At 39.9% G+C, this 19,186-nt stretch overlaps 2 protein-coding genes across 2 annotated transcripts; one reads left to right on the forward strand and one right to left on the reverse strand.

Moving 5' to 3' along the window:
- Positions 1-3,047: 3,047 nt before the first annotated feature.
- Positions 3,048-6,296, reverse strand: LOC147870322 (uncharacterized). The gene is made up of 8 exons (XM_087338885.1): positions 6,032-6,296; positions 5,816-5,837; positions 5,146-5,202; positions 4,927-5,008; positions 4,349-4,444; positions 4,083-4,207; positions 3,603-3,621; positions 3,048-3,503 (listed from the first exon to the last, which is right to left on the reverse strand). Exons 1-8 carry the CDS (start codon positions 6,129-6,131, stop codon positions 3,228-3,230), a joined length of 777 nt encoding a protein of 258 aa, XP_087195011.1. The 5' UTR covers positions 6,132-6,296; the 3' UTR covers positions 3,048-3,227.
- A 2,730-nt stretch (positions 6,297-9,026) lies between these two features.
- On the forward strand, positions 9,027-11,914 carry LOC147870323 (uncharacterized). Its single transcript, XM_087339718.1, has 4 exons — positions 9,027-9,182; positions 9,729-9,776; positions 9,948-10,206; positions 10,306-11,914. The coding sequence occupies exons 1-4, from the start codon at positions 9,042-9,044 to the stop codon at positions 11,679-11,681; spliced, it is 1,824 nt and encodes a 607-aa protein (XP_087195844.1). The 5' UTR covers positions 9,027-9,041; the 3' UTR covers positions 11,682-11,914.
- The last annotated feature ends 7,272 nt before the right edge of the window (positions 11,915-19,186 follow it).

The raw sequence follows: 19,186 nt of genomic DNA on the forward strand, positions 1-19,186 counted from the left end.
AGGAGTTGTTGAAGGCCTACCACGACAACCCCTGGGCTGGACACCGTGGGACGTGGGTCACATTCGAGAAACTAAAGGGGAAGTACTGGTGGTCGGGACTGTACCGGGACGTGCATCGGTTCGTGACAACTTGTGAGAGCTGTCAGATGCACTCCATAGTCCGACATCGGGACGAGCTTCATCCTACTTACCCTCCGGCCATCCACTTCAAATGGATGGTAGATTTGGTGACGATGCCGATGGGCGTAGGGCAGATGCGATATCTGGTGCTGGCTCGGGAGGACCTGACGAACCAGGTGGAAGGCCGAGCCCTGCAGAACAAAACGACCGCGGCCGTGTGTCGGTTCCTGATCGAGGACGTGATATGTCGGTACGGGTGCGTCGGGAAGATCGTGGCTGACCGCGGGGAGTTGGATGCCGAAGAGGCCGAGGAGTTGTTCGACCGGTTAGGGGTCAAGCTCTCGCTCACCACAGCGTACAATCCGGAGGCGAACGGGAAGGTGGAGCGCGGACACGGACTGATCGTCAAAGCGCTAGTCCGGGCATGTGGAGGCCAGGTCGGGAACTGGCCACGGTTGTTACCTTATGCCTTGTGGGCGGATAGGACAACACACAGTTCGATAACAGGGTTCATGCCGTCAGAGCTCATGTTCGGACAGAAGCCGATCATGCCAATGGAACAGACGATCTCCTCTTGGGCGACATTGGACTGGAGAGACGAAATGAGCCGGGAAGAACTGCTAGCGGCGCGTATACGGCAGCTCGAGCGGAGGCCAGAGGACGTGGAACGAGCGGCGGAGAGACTTCGGACGGTGAGGATGAAGAACAAAGCTAGGATCGACCGAACGCACCGGCTCCGACCTAAGAAAATCGAGGAAGGCGACTGGGTGCTAATCTACGACAGCAGCCTTGACAACCAGCACCGAGCAACACAGAAGTTTGCGAAGCGGTGGTTCGGGCCTTATGTGGTAACGAGCGCCAACGACAACGGGACGTATCACCTGGCGGAACTCGACGATACGAGGGTGGCGATACCGGTAGCAGGGAAGCGGATCAAAGCGTTCAAGAAACGCCACGACGGCGAACCGGATCTAAGAGGCCTGGACAGCGACGGCGAACAGTCCGAAGCGGAGGACGAACCGATGGACGAAGAATCGGAACCCGGACCAGTTTTCTCCAACCAGAACCCAATTTTGGCACATACCGGTGGATGTGTGGTTAGGTGGGGGCGGATGTCATGAAGAAAACCATCCCTTAGCGCAATTGGTGCATAGCGCACGTGAACCGGCTCTTCACGCGTGCGCGCCCTTAATGTATATAATAGGGAATTAGGTACATAGGTATGTCCGGGGTAGTTAGATTCGGTAGGTAGGAAGTAAATGAGGGAGACGGCTCCCTTCTTGACGATGTAAAGGAAAGGGAGACGCAGGGAGAAGGGATCGCGCATTGAGGAGGACGAAGTGTTGTCGGACCGGAACCGAACGCTTCTCCTCTGTTTGTTATCTATCGCTCTTCTCTGCAGGTTTTCGAGAGGCTCCCGGTCCATCGAGGAACGCCCCTGTGCTTCCGGCAGCACCTCCATCCTATCCCCTTTCGTGCGCAGACGAACAGGCATCGGCATCTGTTCGCCGGCCTGGTCGGTTGTAACCGCTCGCGCGCTCTGTTGTGTATTTGTTATTCGTTAATATACAAACTTTCGTGTCTCTGTGTCCATTCGTGTTCTCTGCGTTGACGGGCCGTGTCCCTGTGTTTCTTTGCTCATATGTGTCCGGTTGTCTCTCTCTCTTTCTCTTTCCCCTCCTATCACCTGCTCTTCGGTTCAAGACCTAGGTGGTCCCGCCTCGTTTCTCCACGCACGCGCGTAGCAACGTGACAGCGTGAATGCTTGTACTACCCCATCATGGCGCCTAACAACCTTTTGCATCACATATCTAAATGATGCAAGAATATTGTTGAGCATGTATTGTCGCCCTTCTATTGATGACAACAATCTAGATTGATATGGACAGTTATTTCCACGAATGTGCAATAGCACCAAAATGCTAATTGCAAATAGTGTATGTTATTGGAATGGCATCAATTATTCTCGATGTAAAAAAACAATATGGAAAATAGTATCATTGACCATATGTTATTGTTAGACATTATCTTGGCTCTATACCTAAATTTTTTGGGTTGGCCAATGAATTCCAATGTCAAATCATAGGACTATATGTATCTTAAATATATATGACAATGTAGACAGCCGAAATCATCCAACGAGACAAATCATGAATACAAATATTGGGGGAGTTCATGTCATCTATTCTAAAACAAAAATAAAAGCTCAAATTTTCCTAAGGATCCATGAACTTTATTTGAATGCATATGGTGGAATGATTTTCGAGATGGTTTGCAAACATGACATGCATAAGATGCATCTATGTCTTCATGTGAATCAAACATGATGAGCAATTATCTCCAGAATTTGGTGACGGTATGGCTCGTGTGCCTTATACCCTAACGCTGACATTCTCCTTTGTTGTTGACTCCTCAACTTGTTATAAAAGAGGTAAAGAGATATGGAATAAGTTTGTGGATAGATGGCTAGTAGACAAAGAGTGAGGTGTTTTATTATAAGTTAAATATGACCAAAGGAACCAAAGGGAAACACTTTTAAATAGTATAACCATGATCATCCTTCCCTTCGAACAACATTTGTGTTGTCCCTCAAGTAACTTTGGTTATTCCTATATCTACATCCTCTTGTATGATCCCTCGCTTCCCCAATGAAATAACTCATACACACCAACTTCCATGATAAATGATTTTGTACCAAATCCACTCTCCCTAACTTTTAAGGTTTCTTTTGGTGTCCTTTGGTAATCTCAAATATTCCAAATTTCAATTTAGCAATAGCATTTTTTTCATTTTCGGTTGATTAAGAGTATAATTGCAGCTTATTTGGTCAATAGTGGTCATGTGAAGATGCACTTTAATGAACCTGAAATCCTTACTCATGATGAGAAATATAGATGATGATTTTTCAATGTCAAACTCGCCTATGATGAAATAAATAAATAAAATACATGTTACGGAATGAATTTGCATACAGGTAATCCTTGGGCTGCAGTTATGAGAGAAAAGAGTTTTAACCATTTTGAAGACATCTTTTTCTTTATTGAGTAATATCAAATTATTCAAACCAGGGTCCCCAAGAACATAAAGAAACAATTAATTTTTTGGCTTTAATATTTTCCATGCGGCGGGTATCCATATGGAGGGGGCTGTGGTTGATTCTGCACTGGAGTTCCATATGCCGGAGGAGGTTGATTATAAATTATTGGTCCATATGTTGGAGGATAGGGTTGGGGAGCATAAGGCTGATCGTATATTGGTCCTCCAGGTGGATAGCCAACTCCAGGAGGGATAGGCTGATCTAATCTCGACATTTGTTGCTGGACCGGCGCACTCATTGGTCCGAACTTCCCATCCCGCTTGTCGAGTTCGACCTTATGTTGTGTCTATACAATCATTACAAACTCCATTGTTAAGAGTCTTGTATATAGCCTCGTTTCGTATGATAAAATAATTGAGACAATTGTAGCTATGAGGGAACATACCTGCATGCATGCACAAACACTGCAAAGAAACCAAATCCCAGTTAAAAATCCTCAAAATGAAAAATGCTTCACAAGTATATTGTGATAATAAAGTTGTTAATTCCACTCACTAGTAAGGGAAACATATTATCAAATTACAAACAAATGGTTATCAAGCTGGCCAAAAGCTCGTGGGAGTGTATTGGGTTCAAAAAGGTTGAGAATGGACACTCTTATCAGGAGGTAACAACCATAAATGAAAGACTTTCATCTGCCTAAACTATGTAGATGGTTATGATCATGTGTTGGACGAATCTTGTGGGAAAATACTTGCCATTTTATGTTCACGTAGAATGTTACGCCCCATCAGAGGACCCTATACAACCATGGTTCAAAACTCTACTATTTCTTTCAAAGGCAAAATCTATAGAGAGAATAAGAACATATCTCGACTAATTTATTTCTCTTTAAGAGAAAAAAAAACTATATCCAGACACACACCTGCAGTATACAACATCCGATAAACAAGTCAATATCTGTGATGCTTCCTGAAGTTCTCCACCGCCAGCAATTGCAGCCACAATCGAAAATATGCAAGCCACTTGTTGCAAACAGAACATGAATCCCTGGAAAAGATGAATTTGTGTGCATATTTCCTTAGCATCAAATGCCCTTTCGGAGATTTCACATAAGGGGAAATCATTTCTGTTATAAAGTGGAAAACAAAAGTGGGTTTTGTGGCTCATTTAAAAGTACAGGAAACTCACAATGATGCAGTTGTCGCATTTTGTTGTCTGTATGTTGAACTCATCTTGCAACAAGAACCTCGTAGATTGCACCGAATTGGCAAAGCAACACAGTACCTAAGCATCACAAGCTCTATGTGCATATATGTTTGGGAGAAACAAAAACTCTGCATTCATTCCGGTCTTATCTCTGAGGTTTCCTCATTGGATCCTCGAGCCTAGGGTGAAGAACAGCCATGTTTACAAAAAAAAATTGGAGGTGATAGCATTATTATATTGGAGAAGAACCAATAATAACTGTAAGATGTCCTAGGACATCCTTCACCAAAGACAGTATTATGGTTCACCAAATGGAGCATTTCAAAGTAAATGGTACCATGATTGTGGTACAAGAAAACTAGTGGAAAACATGGGTTTCATAAAGAAAACTACTGAAATAAACATGGATTCCATGGATCCCCTTTGATTCCTCTTGACTAGATCAGTCTAGGAAATTCAGGTGATCCAGAATATACACATATTATACTAACTTAGGGGCTTATATATTTAGCACACTATACTAGCTCAATGTTGTATATTTTAATAAAGGATTCACTTACCTCAGTGCCTAGGCAGAACTCGGGACATTCTCTTTCACCACAGTTTCCACTGCAAGGCAGGTATCCTGCACAGCAGACATACCTACAATTTACACATAGTGGAACCATGTTAGAAGTATGTCTGTGCATATATATATGCATATTTCTGGCAACTATAGTACATAGTCTAGGCATGTGAATCATAAGCTCATTATAACAAAATGAAGAACAAAAACTCACCTGTTCATGTCATCATAGAGAGCGCGTTTCCGCAGGAGATATGATGCACAGGGCGCACTGTGTAAAGATCAACTAATGAATTATTTAAGGGTATGACAAATAGGTGTTTGATTGATCTCGAGATGTCTGATTTGCAAGCAATGGAATTCACATGGAAAGAAGGTTTAATTAAAATTCGTGTAGGTATATATTGATAAGTTATACATTGTTTCATCACATTAACTATTAAATGTGTTTATATGTAGATGGTATAGGGATTATTGTCAAGAATCTTTCCCGGACAGAATGGTGGGGAAGAGTAAAACCAGAGGCCCATTCTGAATCCAGGGGTAGAAAAGAGAGTCATTTTCAGCAGTCACTGTGGTCGTGAATCCAAAAAATATTCCTCTGTATATTCCAGAAAAAGATTCCAAGTTTTTGTTCCCAGCCATCAAGGAAAACTAGAGATGGAGGCATATAGCATTTACTGATTAAGGAGTTTATCTGAAATCCCTTGTTAAATTCTCCAATAATAGGTGGTATCAAAATGTTGGTTTTCCCTCAAATGAACGTTGAATTCAATGACTGGGGTACACACAACCCAGCCATCGACAGATGTGGGAACAATTATACAGCATCATATTTAGAGGAAACCAAATGTACGCACTCTATAAGCAGACAGAACACTTACCACCAAAGAGCAAAGCAGAAATCTGTGACATGAAAGAGCAAAGCAAAGTATTAATTATTCTCTCTATATATATGACATATTCACATGTATGTATATATGACATTCATATATATTTGTGCAAGACACATACACATATATGCATATGTATGTATGTATGTATGTATGAATGTGCACAAATATGGATGCAAAAATTCTGTAAAAAGATATGAGAATCACATGGAAGGTCGGCGGAGGGCGTATCGAGGAGCTCAGCATGCCACACGTTGCTAAAGTTCTGCCGGGCTTGCATTTTCTGCACAAGGTCTTGTCTCGCCATGGCTAACGTCTCCCTCCTACTCTCTCTGTCTTCCTTGATCTTAATCTTCTTTCAAACTTTTAAAACACGAGATAAGCATCAAGCCTGCGGTTAGGCTTGTGGGAATCTGCTCAAGGAATAAAAAAACAGCACAAAATGGGCACGTTACACAGAGAGGCAATGGTCGAAGAAGGCTTACAGATCGATTGGTCTGCAGGAAAACGAAGATCCGTCTGTTTGGTGGTGAAGAAATGGGGGGGGGGGGGGGGGGGCAGCGGAGCAGGGAACAGGAGGCGCCTTTGACTTTAAATCTAATCTATGTACATGTATATGCATGCGTATATAGAATACATATTAATATGTATATGTACATATAGAAACAGAATGACCTTGGACTCTGTTCTCTCTCTCGCTCTGTCGATGTCAATGTCTTGGAATGGTTCAAAGCCAATAAATAGCTAGACTTCTTTATTGAGGATGGGAGTGTGTGTGCGACTTTTGCAATATACCAGCACACTCCCTATACAATATGATGATGACATCTTGGGAACTCTAGTTTTGATGTTTCTATGGAACTCACAATTATTAGCTTTCGAAAAGTATGTTGTTATGTTCCAACTTGTAATGCATCTAAGAAATATAAAGTTTGTGCTTTCATGAGGGAGAAGATTTGCCATGTTGAATAATTCAATGATGCGCTTTGCATCAAGATGAATTATCCCCTCTATGTGCCTTCAATTGAAACAATTGTGACAATTTGTAACCAAAATTGGAAGAGGTAAACCCCAATACCCATTTTTGATGATTGAGGTTTCAACGAGTAATCGATGAGAAGCCTTGATGTGTTTGCCTTATTAGTGAGGAGATAACTCTTAACTGACTCTCCCAACAAATCTATGACAAATAAAAATTACTAGTGATACGCACTAAATATTATGATCGAGAAATAAAGCGTGTACGGTGCTTACCCATACCAACCACCCTCGAGTGATGGACGAGAGAAGAAGATAAAATATAATCACATCCTATACTACTATATATTAACTTATGTTGCAATGAATCGTGGTAGTCAGTCCCCTTTATATAGTCAAACCTCTTAAGCTCCCAAAGAGCCACATGCTCCCATGTGTCAAAGGTCCTCATGAATCATAAGTTTGCCCCATGTCTCAGGATAACTAATTTCCCACTTACACAATTCTTAAACCATTAACTCGATGTTATACGGCTAGTAAAATCATAAAAAAAATGGGAAATGTTATTCCCTATAATTGCTCATGATTATATTGTACTCAAGCCATATGAGATGGGAAGGGCACCAAATTGATTTAGGCTTCATTCATTGTGTGTGCTAGGTGTTGATGATTAAAGTTTGCTTGAACAAACTTGTCCACACCAGAGTAGATATAGACATTCTTGTTGCATCTAAATGTGTTTGTATGATTGCTTCACGTAAAGAAAGTATGTTTAGTTATTCTCTCTATTTGTGAACAAAGAAAACGTCACATTCTTGATTTTAGCAACATGATGAGGCCTAGCATTTCCAATCTAGATTATTGGCATAGGACAAATGTATACAATAAACATAGTCAAAATATTGTAATTTGCAAGGAGTTATCCTTTGTTAGGTGATAATGGCTCATGCCCAACGAGCTCGTAATGTGAAAGGAACTCTTTAGAGTTTTCAACTTGTATAAAAGGACAAGAACTATCCTTTGTTAGGTGACAATGGCTCATGCCCAACGAGCTCGTAATGTGAAAGGAACGCTTTAAAGTTTTCAACTTGTATAAAAGGAAACAACGGTGTAGACGGGTCTTCTCAAACCAAACCGCACATCCAACAATGTTGTTGCAAGAGATATGGAGTGAAATTGTAGCCATTCTAAAGAGCCAATATGATGGCCTCAAGGGCAGCTCTGATGGAATTGAAAGACAACGAATAGCCTTCATCCAACAATGGTCGTCCTCTTCCTTTCTTGAGTCAATGGGCATCCACATAAGATGGAACTATCGCGTCCCTACAGGGATTTGTACACAATAATCTCATTTGTAAAATTTTATAACTAATGGAAGGAGGTTTTTTTTGGAAAAAAAAAAAGGAAAAAAAGGACGAGCTCTTATGTAAAAAGGGCCTTTGGGTGCCCCAACTTTAAGGGTACATTTTAATCTTCGTACTCTCTCATTTGCGTCTACTAAGATTCCCTTCCCTCCATCCAACTTCTCCACTTTGATTAATTGAGATACACATTGTTTTTGACATAACAATTATCTATTTAATTGAGATACTTGTTAAGTAATGGTCGTATGTTTTATTGTCCAATAACGATATAAACATTGGTGCTAAGAACATAAGCTTAAGGCACAAGGGAGAGGACATGAGAGGGATAATTTGAGAGTTTAAAGCCTTGTAGCCACCCTAGTGTGAAAAGGGCAAAAACTTCGACCTACTAACATAGCTCTTTAAGCATTAGCCCCATGGCCTAACTAAATTACATTGTGTAGTATTATTAAATTTCATTTACACAACACAAGAGTTGGGAAATAATCTTATTTCGTGTTTTGCAACAGCAACGAGTGAGGACACTAGTCAATTCAGTTTAGGCTCTAGAATAGAGATCTAGCAATATGTACACAGTACATACAATGCCTTCCTTTCACACATACATACATATGCATATGCGAGACATGCACACTTTCATTAGCATCGGATCGAGAGAACCTGCAAACCACAAGAAGTCCAAGCATGGCCATCTCGGCCTCTGGTTCGATTACATATTTTTTGGATCTCATGTCCGCCCCAACTTGTAACTTGTAAAGCATTGTGCTTCCACTGACTCCTCCCTCCCTCCCTTCATTCTGTCGGTTTGCAAAAGCGATCGAGGACCACCATTACACCATCAACAAGAACAGTCACCGAAGATACCATAGCCAAGGATGATCAACTCCATTAAACCTGTGCCGAACTCTTCACTTACAGCGTCAGGAGGTTCCATTTCCTTGGAATCCTACACTCACACCTTGTCTTGTATCAGAAATTCCCAGTTCCACCTCACTACCCTCCGCAATCTTGCTAAGGTAAGGCAAACTTATCTGTAAATTGGTACTAATCAATCTGTCTTGGTAAGGTAATTAAGCATTAATTCTCAGTCGTAAACTCATCGTCAATAATCCTTCAGAGCTCTTTCTAGTTAAGGTAACTATAACTTATAAATTCTACAATTGTTTCAAGCATCCTTAAATTTTTAGGGGGATGGGAACCTTGGTGTGCTCAGTTCGCACCATAATTCCATGGTAATGTATCCATGAATTCTTCATCTTACTCTAGGTAAGACATTATTTGATGTATTAATTCATCGCCTTAAAATTTAATAGCTTTCTTGTTATACAAAGGCATTATTAATGCTAATGATTGATTCTTCATGAATTATATCTCCAGTTTTCTGCACATTTGGCTTCTACTTCATCTTCTTCTTTTTGTTAGGATTCCATTTCGATTACAGGATATGGTTTCTTCTTCTTCTTTTCTTCTTGTTGGGAATGCATTTAGAATGCAGGATATGATTTCTTATCTACTGGAGTGAAAACATTCTGCTTAGTTCCGAGGAATTATGTTGATTTCAGGTCCTACTGGTAAACGGATTCTCAACTGGAACCAAAAATAGGAAGAAGGTGTTATACTCTCTCTCTCTCTCTCTCTCTCTCTCTCTCTCTCTCACACACACACACACACACACACACACACACACACAAACAAACAAACAAACAAAATGAAAATAAAATAAAATAAAATAATAGTGTGGTTTTTTTATTCTGACGTCGATCTTTACTTCTTTGATTCAGGATGACATATCTCTACACATGCAAACCTTACCTCTCTTTCACCCGTGTTTCTCCTCCCTCCATATCACTGGAAACGATGAATATAACAAGTCTAATATAATGCAGATACAGATTGGTCCCATGGCCATGAATCACGCAGAGCTTAACGAAGATTTCATGGCTTTAAAAACCTGGTTTAATATCCATTCTGCAGATAGTCTCTTGAAATCCCTCAACCACGAATTAGGCCATGAGAAGATTTACAGCACTTCATCACAGAGTAATATAGTGTTTTTGCATACCATTAATTCATAGATGAAGAATTATATTATGCTTCCAGTAAATGTTCATGATCACAGTTTGGTTGTATATATAACAGGGAATAAAGATTCATTTCCCCTTCAGGAATCATCAGATAACAAGTCGCAAATATTTGCATCGTCCGGTAAAGAAATTAGTGACGAAGAGGTTATTGTTTCTCCTGGGGAAAGTTCATCTGGTAATCATCAACGAGATCATATTTTTCCAACTTCTAATTCACTCCTGCAGAGTGATGTAATTAGTCTCAGTGGAGAGGCCATGAGCCATAATCAAGCGGATATATCAGTTGGATTATTACCAGCCATAGCAAACCTGCTTCCTGTGTCAAGGTCGGAGTTCTCAACCTCAAGCAAAAAAGATCCTCTAGAATTGAGAAGCACTGACTCCCTAGACTCAAGAACAATTGATTCTCTGAAGTCACGCGACATCGGAAATGGTTCTCTACAGCCTCCATGCAGAAATGCTTCAATGAATGCTTCACGCAGAAGCGATCAGTTATCCTCCTTGACTAGAAAGGTTTCGAGTTTAAGCTCTTCAAGTAGAAATGGAAATTATTCTCTAACCTCCTCAAGAAGAAACGATCCGTTAACCTCCTCAATCAGAAATGATCCTCTAACTTGCGCAATCGGAAATGCTCCTTTAACCTCTCTAATCGGAAATGCTCCTTTAACCTCTCTAATTGGAAACGCTCCTTTGACCTCAATCGGAAATGATCCTTTAGCCTCATCTGCCACCAATGAAAACGCTTCTTTCACTTCGACAGACAGAAACGACCTTTTAACCTGCTCAATAAGAAACACTACGCCCTCAACCAGAGACACTCCTTTAACCCCCTTAATAGGAAACGCTCCCTCCTCGGCCAGAAACGTTTCTTTCACCTCCTCAGCTAGAAACGATCCTTTAACCTCGAAGGATAACTCTTTGGATCATGTAGCAGAAACAGTTGCAAGCAAAGGGTTTGCTAAAGAGACGAAGAGTTGTGCTGTGTCAGATGATCAATATTGTAATATGGGGAATCATTCAAGAGAGCTCATAGATGATGTCATAGAGGAAACAACAGAATCTTCATGCGTTCTACAAGATTATTCTATAAAATCGGTCATTATCGCTTCAGAAAATAGAGCATCTTCTAGTTTCTTGCATCAAATGAACGGTGGAATTTTTGCTAATTCAATGAATAATTATGCTTCGGAAAGCTTGGATTTACTGTCCCGATGGGAGAACAGAATGAAGAAGCAAGAGATTAACGCTGAGATTAATACAAACAAGGTAATGTCTAATGCAAATTTATCTCTGCTTCCTAAAAATCTGAAAAGGAAAAGGAAGAGGCAATCGATGTCTCGCCTTGTGATCGGTACTAGCGATGAGAAAGGTGATGAAACGATTAATGACAGTTCTTGTCATAAGCCAAGAAGTAACTTACAGGGAATGTAGCTTCATGAAGATGAAATGGGATTTCAACAGTTTCAATCATGGTATGGTTGCCCAGAGCTTAAGTTATTCGCATCTCAGACCTACAGTGTTACACCCTAAAATCCGAAATCCCAACCGTATCCGCTACTTGTGCAGTACCCATGCTACAGTGAAACGTCTAGATCCGGTGGCCTAGAGCTTAAGTTATTCACACCTCACCTCATACCTACAAGCCTACACCCTAAACCCAAAAACCCAAAATCCTAACCGTATCGGCTACTTACTCAGTACCTAATACCTATCTACAGTGAAAACGTTTAAATCCGGTGAAGAGTTCTTTCTTTTCTTTAGTATTACTTTATTCTGGTGGAAAACCCTAATGGACACTTTTGACCATCTCAATGAAGAGCTTTTTCTAATTCATAAAGTAGTTGCAGAAGAAGAGTCCTTTACATTATTATTTTAGCATTGGATGAAAAATATCAGCATCGTATTTTCGTAAATGTTGTCACTTGATACATACCCCAACCCTTGTAGAAGAATAATAATGTGCCACCGGTTAATGTTAATATTTTAGTTTCACTTTCCTCGTCGTAGATGGGCACAATCTCAAAACCAAATGCAGACTAAAGAATAAGTGTATTAAGATAACCATCCCAGTTATGTGATTTATAAATGGAATGTTTTTTGCATTGAGCTTTAGCATGTAATGTCTCGTTGCGTATGCCATGTGGAACTCTAAACAGGACAAGAGATTCAAGGTCTAACGGATTCAAATAATGTATCAATGCTATGAATCCCTAATGCTCTCTTCGTGTTTATAATTTCTTCTATCAATATGCAGTGTGTATATATATATATTGGGTAATAGGACTAGACTAATTGAAGGTATGGTTTCATCTTTCTTAGTAAAGGCAATGAATTATGAGGCCTTTTTCATGAAAAATATTGTGGGGGAACTTGAAACTTACATTTTAGGGATTACCTATAATTTTTACCTATATTTTGTGATAGTCATTCTTGGAAAGTGTTGGCCAAAACGACCTCATGTGAAGAATCTTTTAGGCGGTTGCTTCATGACTAAGGTGGCCACCCCCATCCCCAACAGGCTTGTTCTATGACAGCAATTACACATTGTGATCATTGTCACATTGTCACACTAGTGAAGGATGGCATCACTATTGTGTCTGTATAAATTCCCTTAGATCATGGTGAATGTTTGCATTTCTTTAGTAAGGCATGGGCGATGTCTTTGTTTAATTGTTACAAAAACAATATCCCTTGATCACCACACAAACGATGTCCAAGGAGAAAGATTATAAGGTGCTATGTAGTAGTACTGTTTGTATGCAAACAATGAAGTGTGAAATTTGACCTTTGTTTTTCCTCGTATGGAGAGAGGTACGACAAGTCGACACATGCTAACATCGAAATCTAAACATTGAGAAACTATTGGGCTTGCTTGTGTGTACTTTGCTTGGTCATTGATAGGATATAATTTTGTTGAGCTTTTATCGGTTAGACAAGAGAATGCAAGAACCACTTTTGATTTGACCAATGATATTGTTCTATATGTACATATAAGAGTGTGATGGAGAATAAAATGACAAATATTACCCCAACCACCAAATCATTGGTGACACACAAGATACTAAACTCAAGATCACATAAACTTACAATAAATGTTTAGTTAAGTGCATGTCCATTTTGTTGAGAAGCAAGCTCAACATGGTATGTGATGCTTATGAGAAATAAGCTATAGTAGCTATTTAGCTACTAGTGAACAAAAAGGTAAAACAGCTATTTAGCTAGTGACAGCTAATTAGCTAGTGAACAGCTATTTAGCGACTGACAGCTAATTAGCTACTGGCAGCTAATTAGCTGCATGTGTAATAACTTATGACTTAGGTAAAAGTAAGTGAGAGTGAATAGGAAGTAAGTAGTAAGAAAAAACAGAGAATAGAGAGTAGAGAACTCTGAGAGAGAGTGAGAGACCAGAAGACTGACGAGAGCAAGTTGAGCTCTACATGTAATAGAAGAAAACCATTTTGCTACTACAGAGGTAAGTCCCCTTTCCTTTCTCTGTCTGTTTAGAGCACGCTAACGATCCAGCACACTACGATCCGCCGCGCACATAAGAAGAGCCCGAGTGCCTTCTTCACGTTTTCTTAACATGGTATCAGAGCAGAGTAGCTCGTAAGGAAGAGTATAGCTGCCTTAATCTGAGAAAGTTATTTCTCTGGTTGCTGATCAGAAATCAGAAAGTTACTTGTTGAAGTAACTAAAGCAAAACCCTGGTTTTTTGGGAGAAAAAAAATGGCTGCAGAGAATGTAGGCCAAATGGTCACAGAGAAATTAGATAAAAACAATTTCCCGGCGTGGAAATTCAGAATGACAAACTTTCTGATGGGGAAAGGATACTGGGATTACATTGAAGGAGACCTAGAAGAGGCTCCAGAGATCCCAGAAGAGAATGCAACAGCTGCACATATTAAGGCATTTAAAGATTGGAATCAAGGGGCAAGGAAAGTAATGCATTGGCTATCACTCAGCATCTCACATTCAATGCTTGGGCATATACAAGATGCTATGCTCCCAAAAGAAGCTTGGGACAACTTGGTAAAACTGTTTGCTGTGAACACAAAGGCTAGAAAGCTCCAGTTAAAGACTGAGCTAAATACCTTGGAGAAAGGTAAGATGTCAATAAATGAATATGCCCTAAAAATCAAGAGTATATGTGAATCACTTGCTTCTATCAATGTGAAGATAGAAGATGATGACAAAGTGGAAATATGCTTAAGAGGCTTAGGACCTCAATACAAGAGTTTTAAAACTTCTATGCTCACAAGGGATAGTATCCCAAGTTTTTCAGATCTGGTCTCAATGCTTGTGGTAGAGGAAAGGAATCAGATGGATGATGCAAATAAAGGAAACTCAGAGAACGAGGGGCAAGCCCTCTATAATAATGCCGGAAGAGGCCGAGGAAGAGGCCATGGAAGATTTGGCTCAGGAAGAACCAATAATAATGGCTTTCAAGGAAGAGGACAACAAGCTCATAGAGGAGGAAACAACAACAGAGGCAGGGGGAGCAACCGAGGTAGAGGTAAGCAAACTTATGTAAATGATGATGGCTGCTGGTATTGTGGTAAACCAGGCCATACACAGGCTGAATGTTACAAGAAACAAAATGATGAGAAAAGAGGAAAAGGACAACAGAGTAACTATGCCTCTACTAGTGAAGATTGTGAAAAGGAAGGTGTTTTTGTAGTGCAACATGAGATAGCAGCAGTGGCTGAAAGCTCACAGAAATGTAATGAAGAGTTTACGTGGTATGTAGACTCGGGGGCATCTAACCATATGACTGGACATGCAAATTGGTTTGAGAGTTTAAGAGAACCAGAGGTTCCTGGTTATGTACAAACAGGTGATGACACAACTCACCAAATAAAACATGTTGGAGATATCCCATTGTGGGAAGAAAGAGGAAAAACCAAGTATATGTTGAATGTGATGCATGTTCCAAACCTTGCTAAGAATCTGATTTCTGTTGGACAGATTGTAGAGCAAGGTATGCAAGTGAAGTTTAAGCAAAGTGGATGCTATATAGAAAAGAATGGGAAGCTCATTGCAAAAGGGAAGGGACAAGGAAGAATGTTTATCTTGGATGTAGAAATGCCCAAACAGATTTCAGCCATGTTTGCAAATGGAACGAGTGTAATCTCAGATGTGGAAATGTGGCATAAAAGGATTGGCCATATAAGTATGCAAACATTAAAGAATATGTTGAGAAAAGATGCAGTGGCTGGACTGCCAAACTTGAAAAAGTGTGAAATGGGAAAAGTATGTGAAGCATGTCAATATGGTAAGCAAAACAGGTTGCCATTCCCTCATGAGAGACATGTAAGCAAAAATCTGTTGGATTTGGTACATACAGATGTATGGGGACCAACAAAGAATGCATCTATTGGTGGATGTAGATTTTATGTTACATTTATCGATGATTGTTCACGGAAGACATGGGTGTACTTCATGAAGGAGAAAAGTGAAGTATTTGACTGTTTTCGTAAGTTTAAATGCATGGTAGAAAAGCAGGCTGGTACTAGGATAAAATGTTTGAGATCTGATGGAGGAGGAGAGTATTTCTCCAATGAATTTTCTGATTTTTTGTGTAATCAGGGAATAAGAAGACAGTTCACATGCCGATATACTCCACAGCAAAATGGAGTTGCTGAGAGGAAAAACAGAACTTTGGTGAACATAGCAAGGGCAATGATGACTGAGAAGAACATGCCATTATACTATTGGGCAGAAGCTGTAAATACAGCAAATTACATTTTAAATAGATGTATTACATCAGGAGTACATGAGGCAACTCCTGAAGAGTGTTTTTATGGCAGGAAGCCTAGCTTACAACACTTGAAGGTGTTTGGATGCCTTGCATATGTACATGTGCCTGCAGAAGTAAGAAGTAAGTTGGATCCAAAGGCAGAAAAATGTATTTTTGTTGGCTATTCAGAAGAACAAAAAGGGTATAGATGCTATAACCCTGTAACAAAGAAGATTGTGACAAGTAGGGATGTAATCTTTGATGAGTTAGCCAGCTGGTATAGTCCAAAACAGAATCCAGAGACTGATGAAGACAATGAGATTGAAGACAAAGACAAATCTGAAAACGTAGAAGACTGCCATAGAGATGGAAGCAAGATTGGACAGCAAAGTCCAACATCAACAGAATGTTCTGGACCATCAAAAAGCTCAGATGGTAAATCTGATTCAAATTCATGGAGTGGAAAAACTGGACAGAAAAAATCTGATGACAAAAAAGGAAAACAGAAAATGCCAGAGTATGAAATCCCGGATGACCTATCAAAAAACATGGTAGATGAAGATTCAGATATGTCTTTGGATGATTTCCTTGGAATACAGGAAATGAAAATCCCTGGTATGGAAAAGGCAATAAAGAATGCAAATCAGAAACTGAGAAGATCAGATAGAGAGAAAAAGACTGTGGAAAGATTTGGGTATGATACATACATGGCTATGCATTATGCATACATGTCTAAGGTGGTACAGATCCCTGATCCAAACAGCTTCGAAGAAGCAAAATCTGAGAAGAAATGGATGGATGCAATGCAAGAAGAGATTGATGCATTGGCTAAGAACAAAACGTGGGATTTAGTGAAGTTACCAAAAGAGAAAAATGTGGTAGGCTGCAAATGGGTCTACAAGACAAAGCATGACTCCAATGGGAATGTAAGCAGACATAAAGCAAGATTGGTTGCAAAAGGATATGCTCAGATGCAAGGGATTGATTATGATGAGACTTTTGCACCGGTTGCAAAGATGGCAACCTTGAGAACACTACTTGCTGTAGGAGCAGCCAGAAAATGGATTTTGCATCACATGGATGTAAAAAATGCTTTTTTACATGGTAACTTGGAAGAAGAAGTGTATATGAGTCAACCACCAGGTTTTGAAGATAAGAAACAACCTGATTATGTATGTAAGCTGAAAAAAGCTCTCTATGGACTGAAACAGGCACCAAGACCATGGCACAGAGAACTTTCAGATTCTCTGAAAAATCTTGGTTTCAAAATGTCAAAAGCTGATCCTTCTTTGTATGTAAAAAGTGAAAATGATTGCATTGTTATTATTCTGATTTATGTAGATGATTTGATTATTGGAGGAGATTCCGTGGATGAAATAAGAAAGTTGAAAAAAAATCTGGAAATGCAATTTCATATGAAAGATTTGGGAGATCTGAGATATTTTCTTGGTATTGAAATCATCAGATCTGAAAGTGGTATATGTATGCTGCAAAAACAGTATGCAACAACTATGTTGAAAAAGTATGGTATGCTTGGATGCAAACCTATTGGAGTACCACTTGATAAAAACTGCAAGTTGAGGGCTGATTTGGGAGCCAAGATAGAAGATGTAAACATGTACAGGTCTATGGTGGGCAGCCTTATTTATTTGACTATAACAAGACCTGATTTGAGCTATGCTGTTGGATTAGTCAGCCAGTTTATGCAACAGCCAACAAAGCCACATTTGGACTGCATCAGAAGGATTCTGAGGTATGTAAAAGCAACTCAGAACTTTGGACTATTTTACAGGGCTGATCTAGACATAAATCTGGAAGGATATACAGATGCTGATTGGGCTGGAAGCCAAACAGACATGAGATCCACAAGTGGATACATGTTTACCCTGGGAAGTGCAGGAATTTCATGGAGTAGCAAGAAACAGGCTACTGTTGCATTGTCCAGTACAGAAGCTGAGTATAGAGGGGCTGCAATAGCCACATGTGAAGAAGTATGGATCAAAAGACTGCTTGCTGATCTGGGAGTATATATAGATGGTGCTGTCACAATCTGGTGTGACAATATGAGCAACATTCAGCTTGCAAAGAACCCAGTGTTCCATGCAAGAACAAAGCACATTGAGGTGCATTATCACTTTGTTAGAGAAAAAGTGATGGAAGGTGAAGTTGATTTGGTGTATGTGAATACAAGTCAGCAGGTTGCTGATATTCTCACAAAGGGATTGAGTGTGGAAAAGCATACACAGTTTCGGAACATGATGGGAGTTGTAAACATTGATGAGATGGCTAAAAAGCAAAATGGAAAAGAAGATTGAAGAGAACCTCAAGCAAGAATAAGTTGAGCTTGAGGGGGAGTGTTGAGAAGCAAGCTCAACATGGTATGTGATGCTTATGAGAAATAAGCTATAGTAGCTATTTAGCTACTAGTGAACAAAAAGGTAAAACAGCTATTTAGCTAGTGACAGCTAATTAGCTAGTGAACAGCTATTTAGCGACTGACAGCTAATTAGCTGCATGTGTAATAACTTATGACTTAGGTAAAAGTAAGTGAGAGTGAATAGGAAGTAAGTAGTAAGAAAAAACAGAGAATAGAGAGTAGAGAACTCTGAGAGAGAGTGAGAGACCAGAAGACTGACGAGAGCAAGTTGAGCTCTACATGTAATAGAAGAAAACCATTTTGCTACTACAGAGGTAAGTCCCCTTTCCTTTCTCTGTCTGTTTAGAGCACGCTAACGATCCAGCACACTACGATCCGCCGCGCACATAAGAAGAGCCCGAGTGCCTTCTTCACGTTTTCTTAACACATTTAAGTGTGCCAATTGATTGTGTGCATTTTTTGAAGGCCAATATCCAAATAAAAACACATTGCTTCATGATAAATTTACATCAAATCAAATTAAAACTACGTTTCAAACATTCAAAAACAACAATATCATCAACAAAAATCAAATGATGCCATTGAATGATACCACAATCCCCATTGAAAAAGATTGGAGAAGCTGATTCATGCGAGAAATAGACAGTATGGCTTTCGAGAGCTTACAACGCATAGCTTTTGCATATATGGATGTCGATCATGTGGATGTCACAAGTATTGTTGATGAAATGACATAGGATTAGCAGATTTTCACAATTTCCAACTTGACCCTTCTTGTGATTCTTGGAATTAAGGATCCTTCTTGACCCAAGGTTCGCAACT

Source organism: Azolla caroliniana, unplaced genomic scaffold (assembly GCF_043228905.1).
Source record: "Azolla caroliniana isolate FFs.n. ecotype wild unplaced genomic scaffold, voAzoCaro1.0.p SCAF_1, whole genome shotgun sequence".
NCBI classification, from domain to species: Eukaryota; Viridiplantae; Streptophyta; class Polypodiopsida; order Salviniales; family Salviniaceae; genus Azolla; species Azolla caroliniana.

What these genes read in the sequence shown, in the direction of transcription:
- LOC147870323 (XM_087339718.1), top strand. Translation starts at nt 9,042, where the DNA reads ATGATCAACTCCATTAAACCTGTGCCGAACTCTTCACTTACAGCGTCA. An exon ending in CCCTCCGCAATCTTGCTAAG is followed by an intron (nt 9,183 to 9,728) that starts GTAAGGCAAACT and finishes TGTTGATTTCAG; the next exon opens with GTCCTACTGGTAAACGGATT. An exon ending in GAACCAAAAATAGGAAGAAG is followed by an intron (nt 9,777 to 9,947) that starts GTGTTATACTCT and finishes TCTTTGATTCAG; the next exon opens with GATGACATATCTCTACACAT.
- LOC147870322 (XM_087338885.1), bottom strand. Translation starts at nt 6,131, where the DNA reads ATGGCGAGACAAGACCTTGTGCAGAAAATGCAAGCCCGGCAGAACTTT. An exon ending in AGTTCTGCCTAGGCACTGAG is followed by an intron (nt 4,445 to 4,926) that starts GTAAGTGAATCC and finishes TGTGATGCTTAG; the next exon opens with GTACTGTGTTGCTTTGCCAA. An exon ending in AATGCGACAACTGCATCATT is followed by an intron (nt 4,208 to 4,348) that starts GTGAGTTTCCTG and finishes CATCTTTTCCAG; the next exon opens with GGATTCATGTTCTGTTTGCA.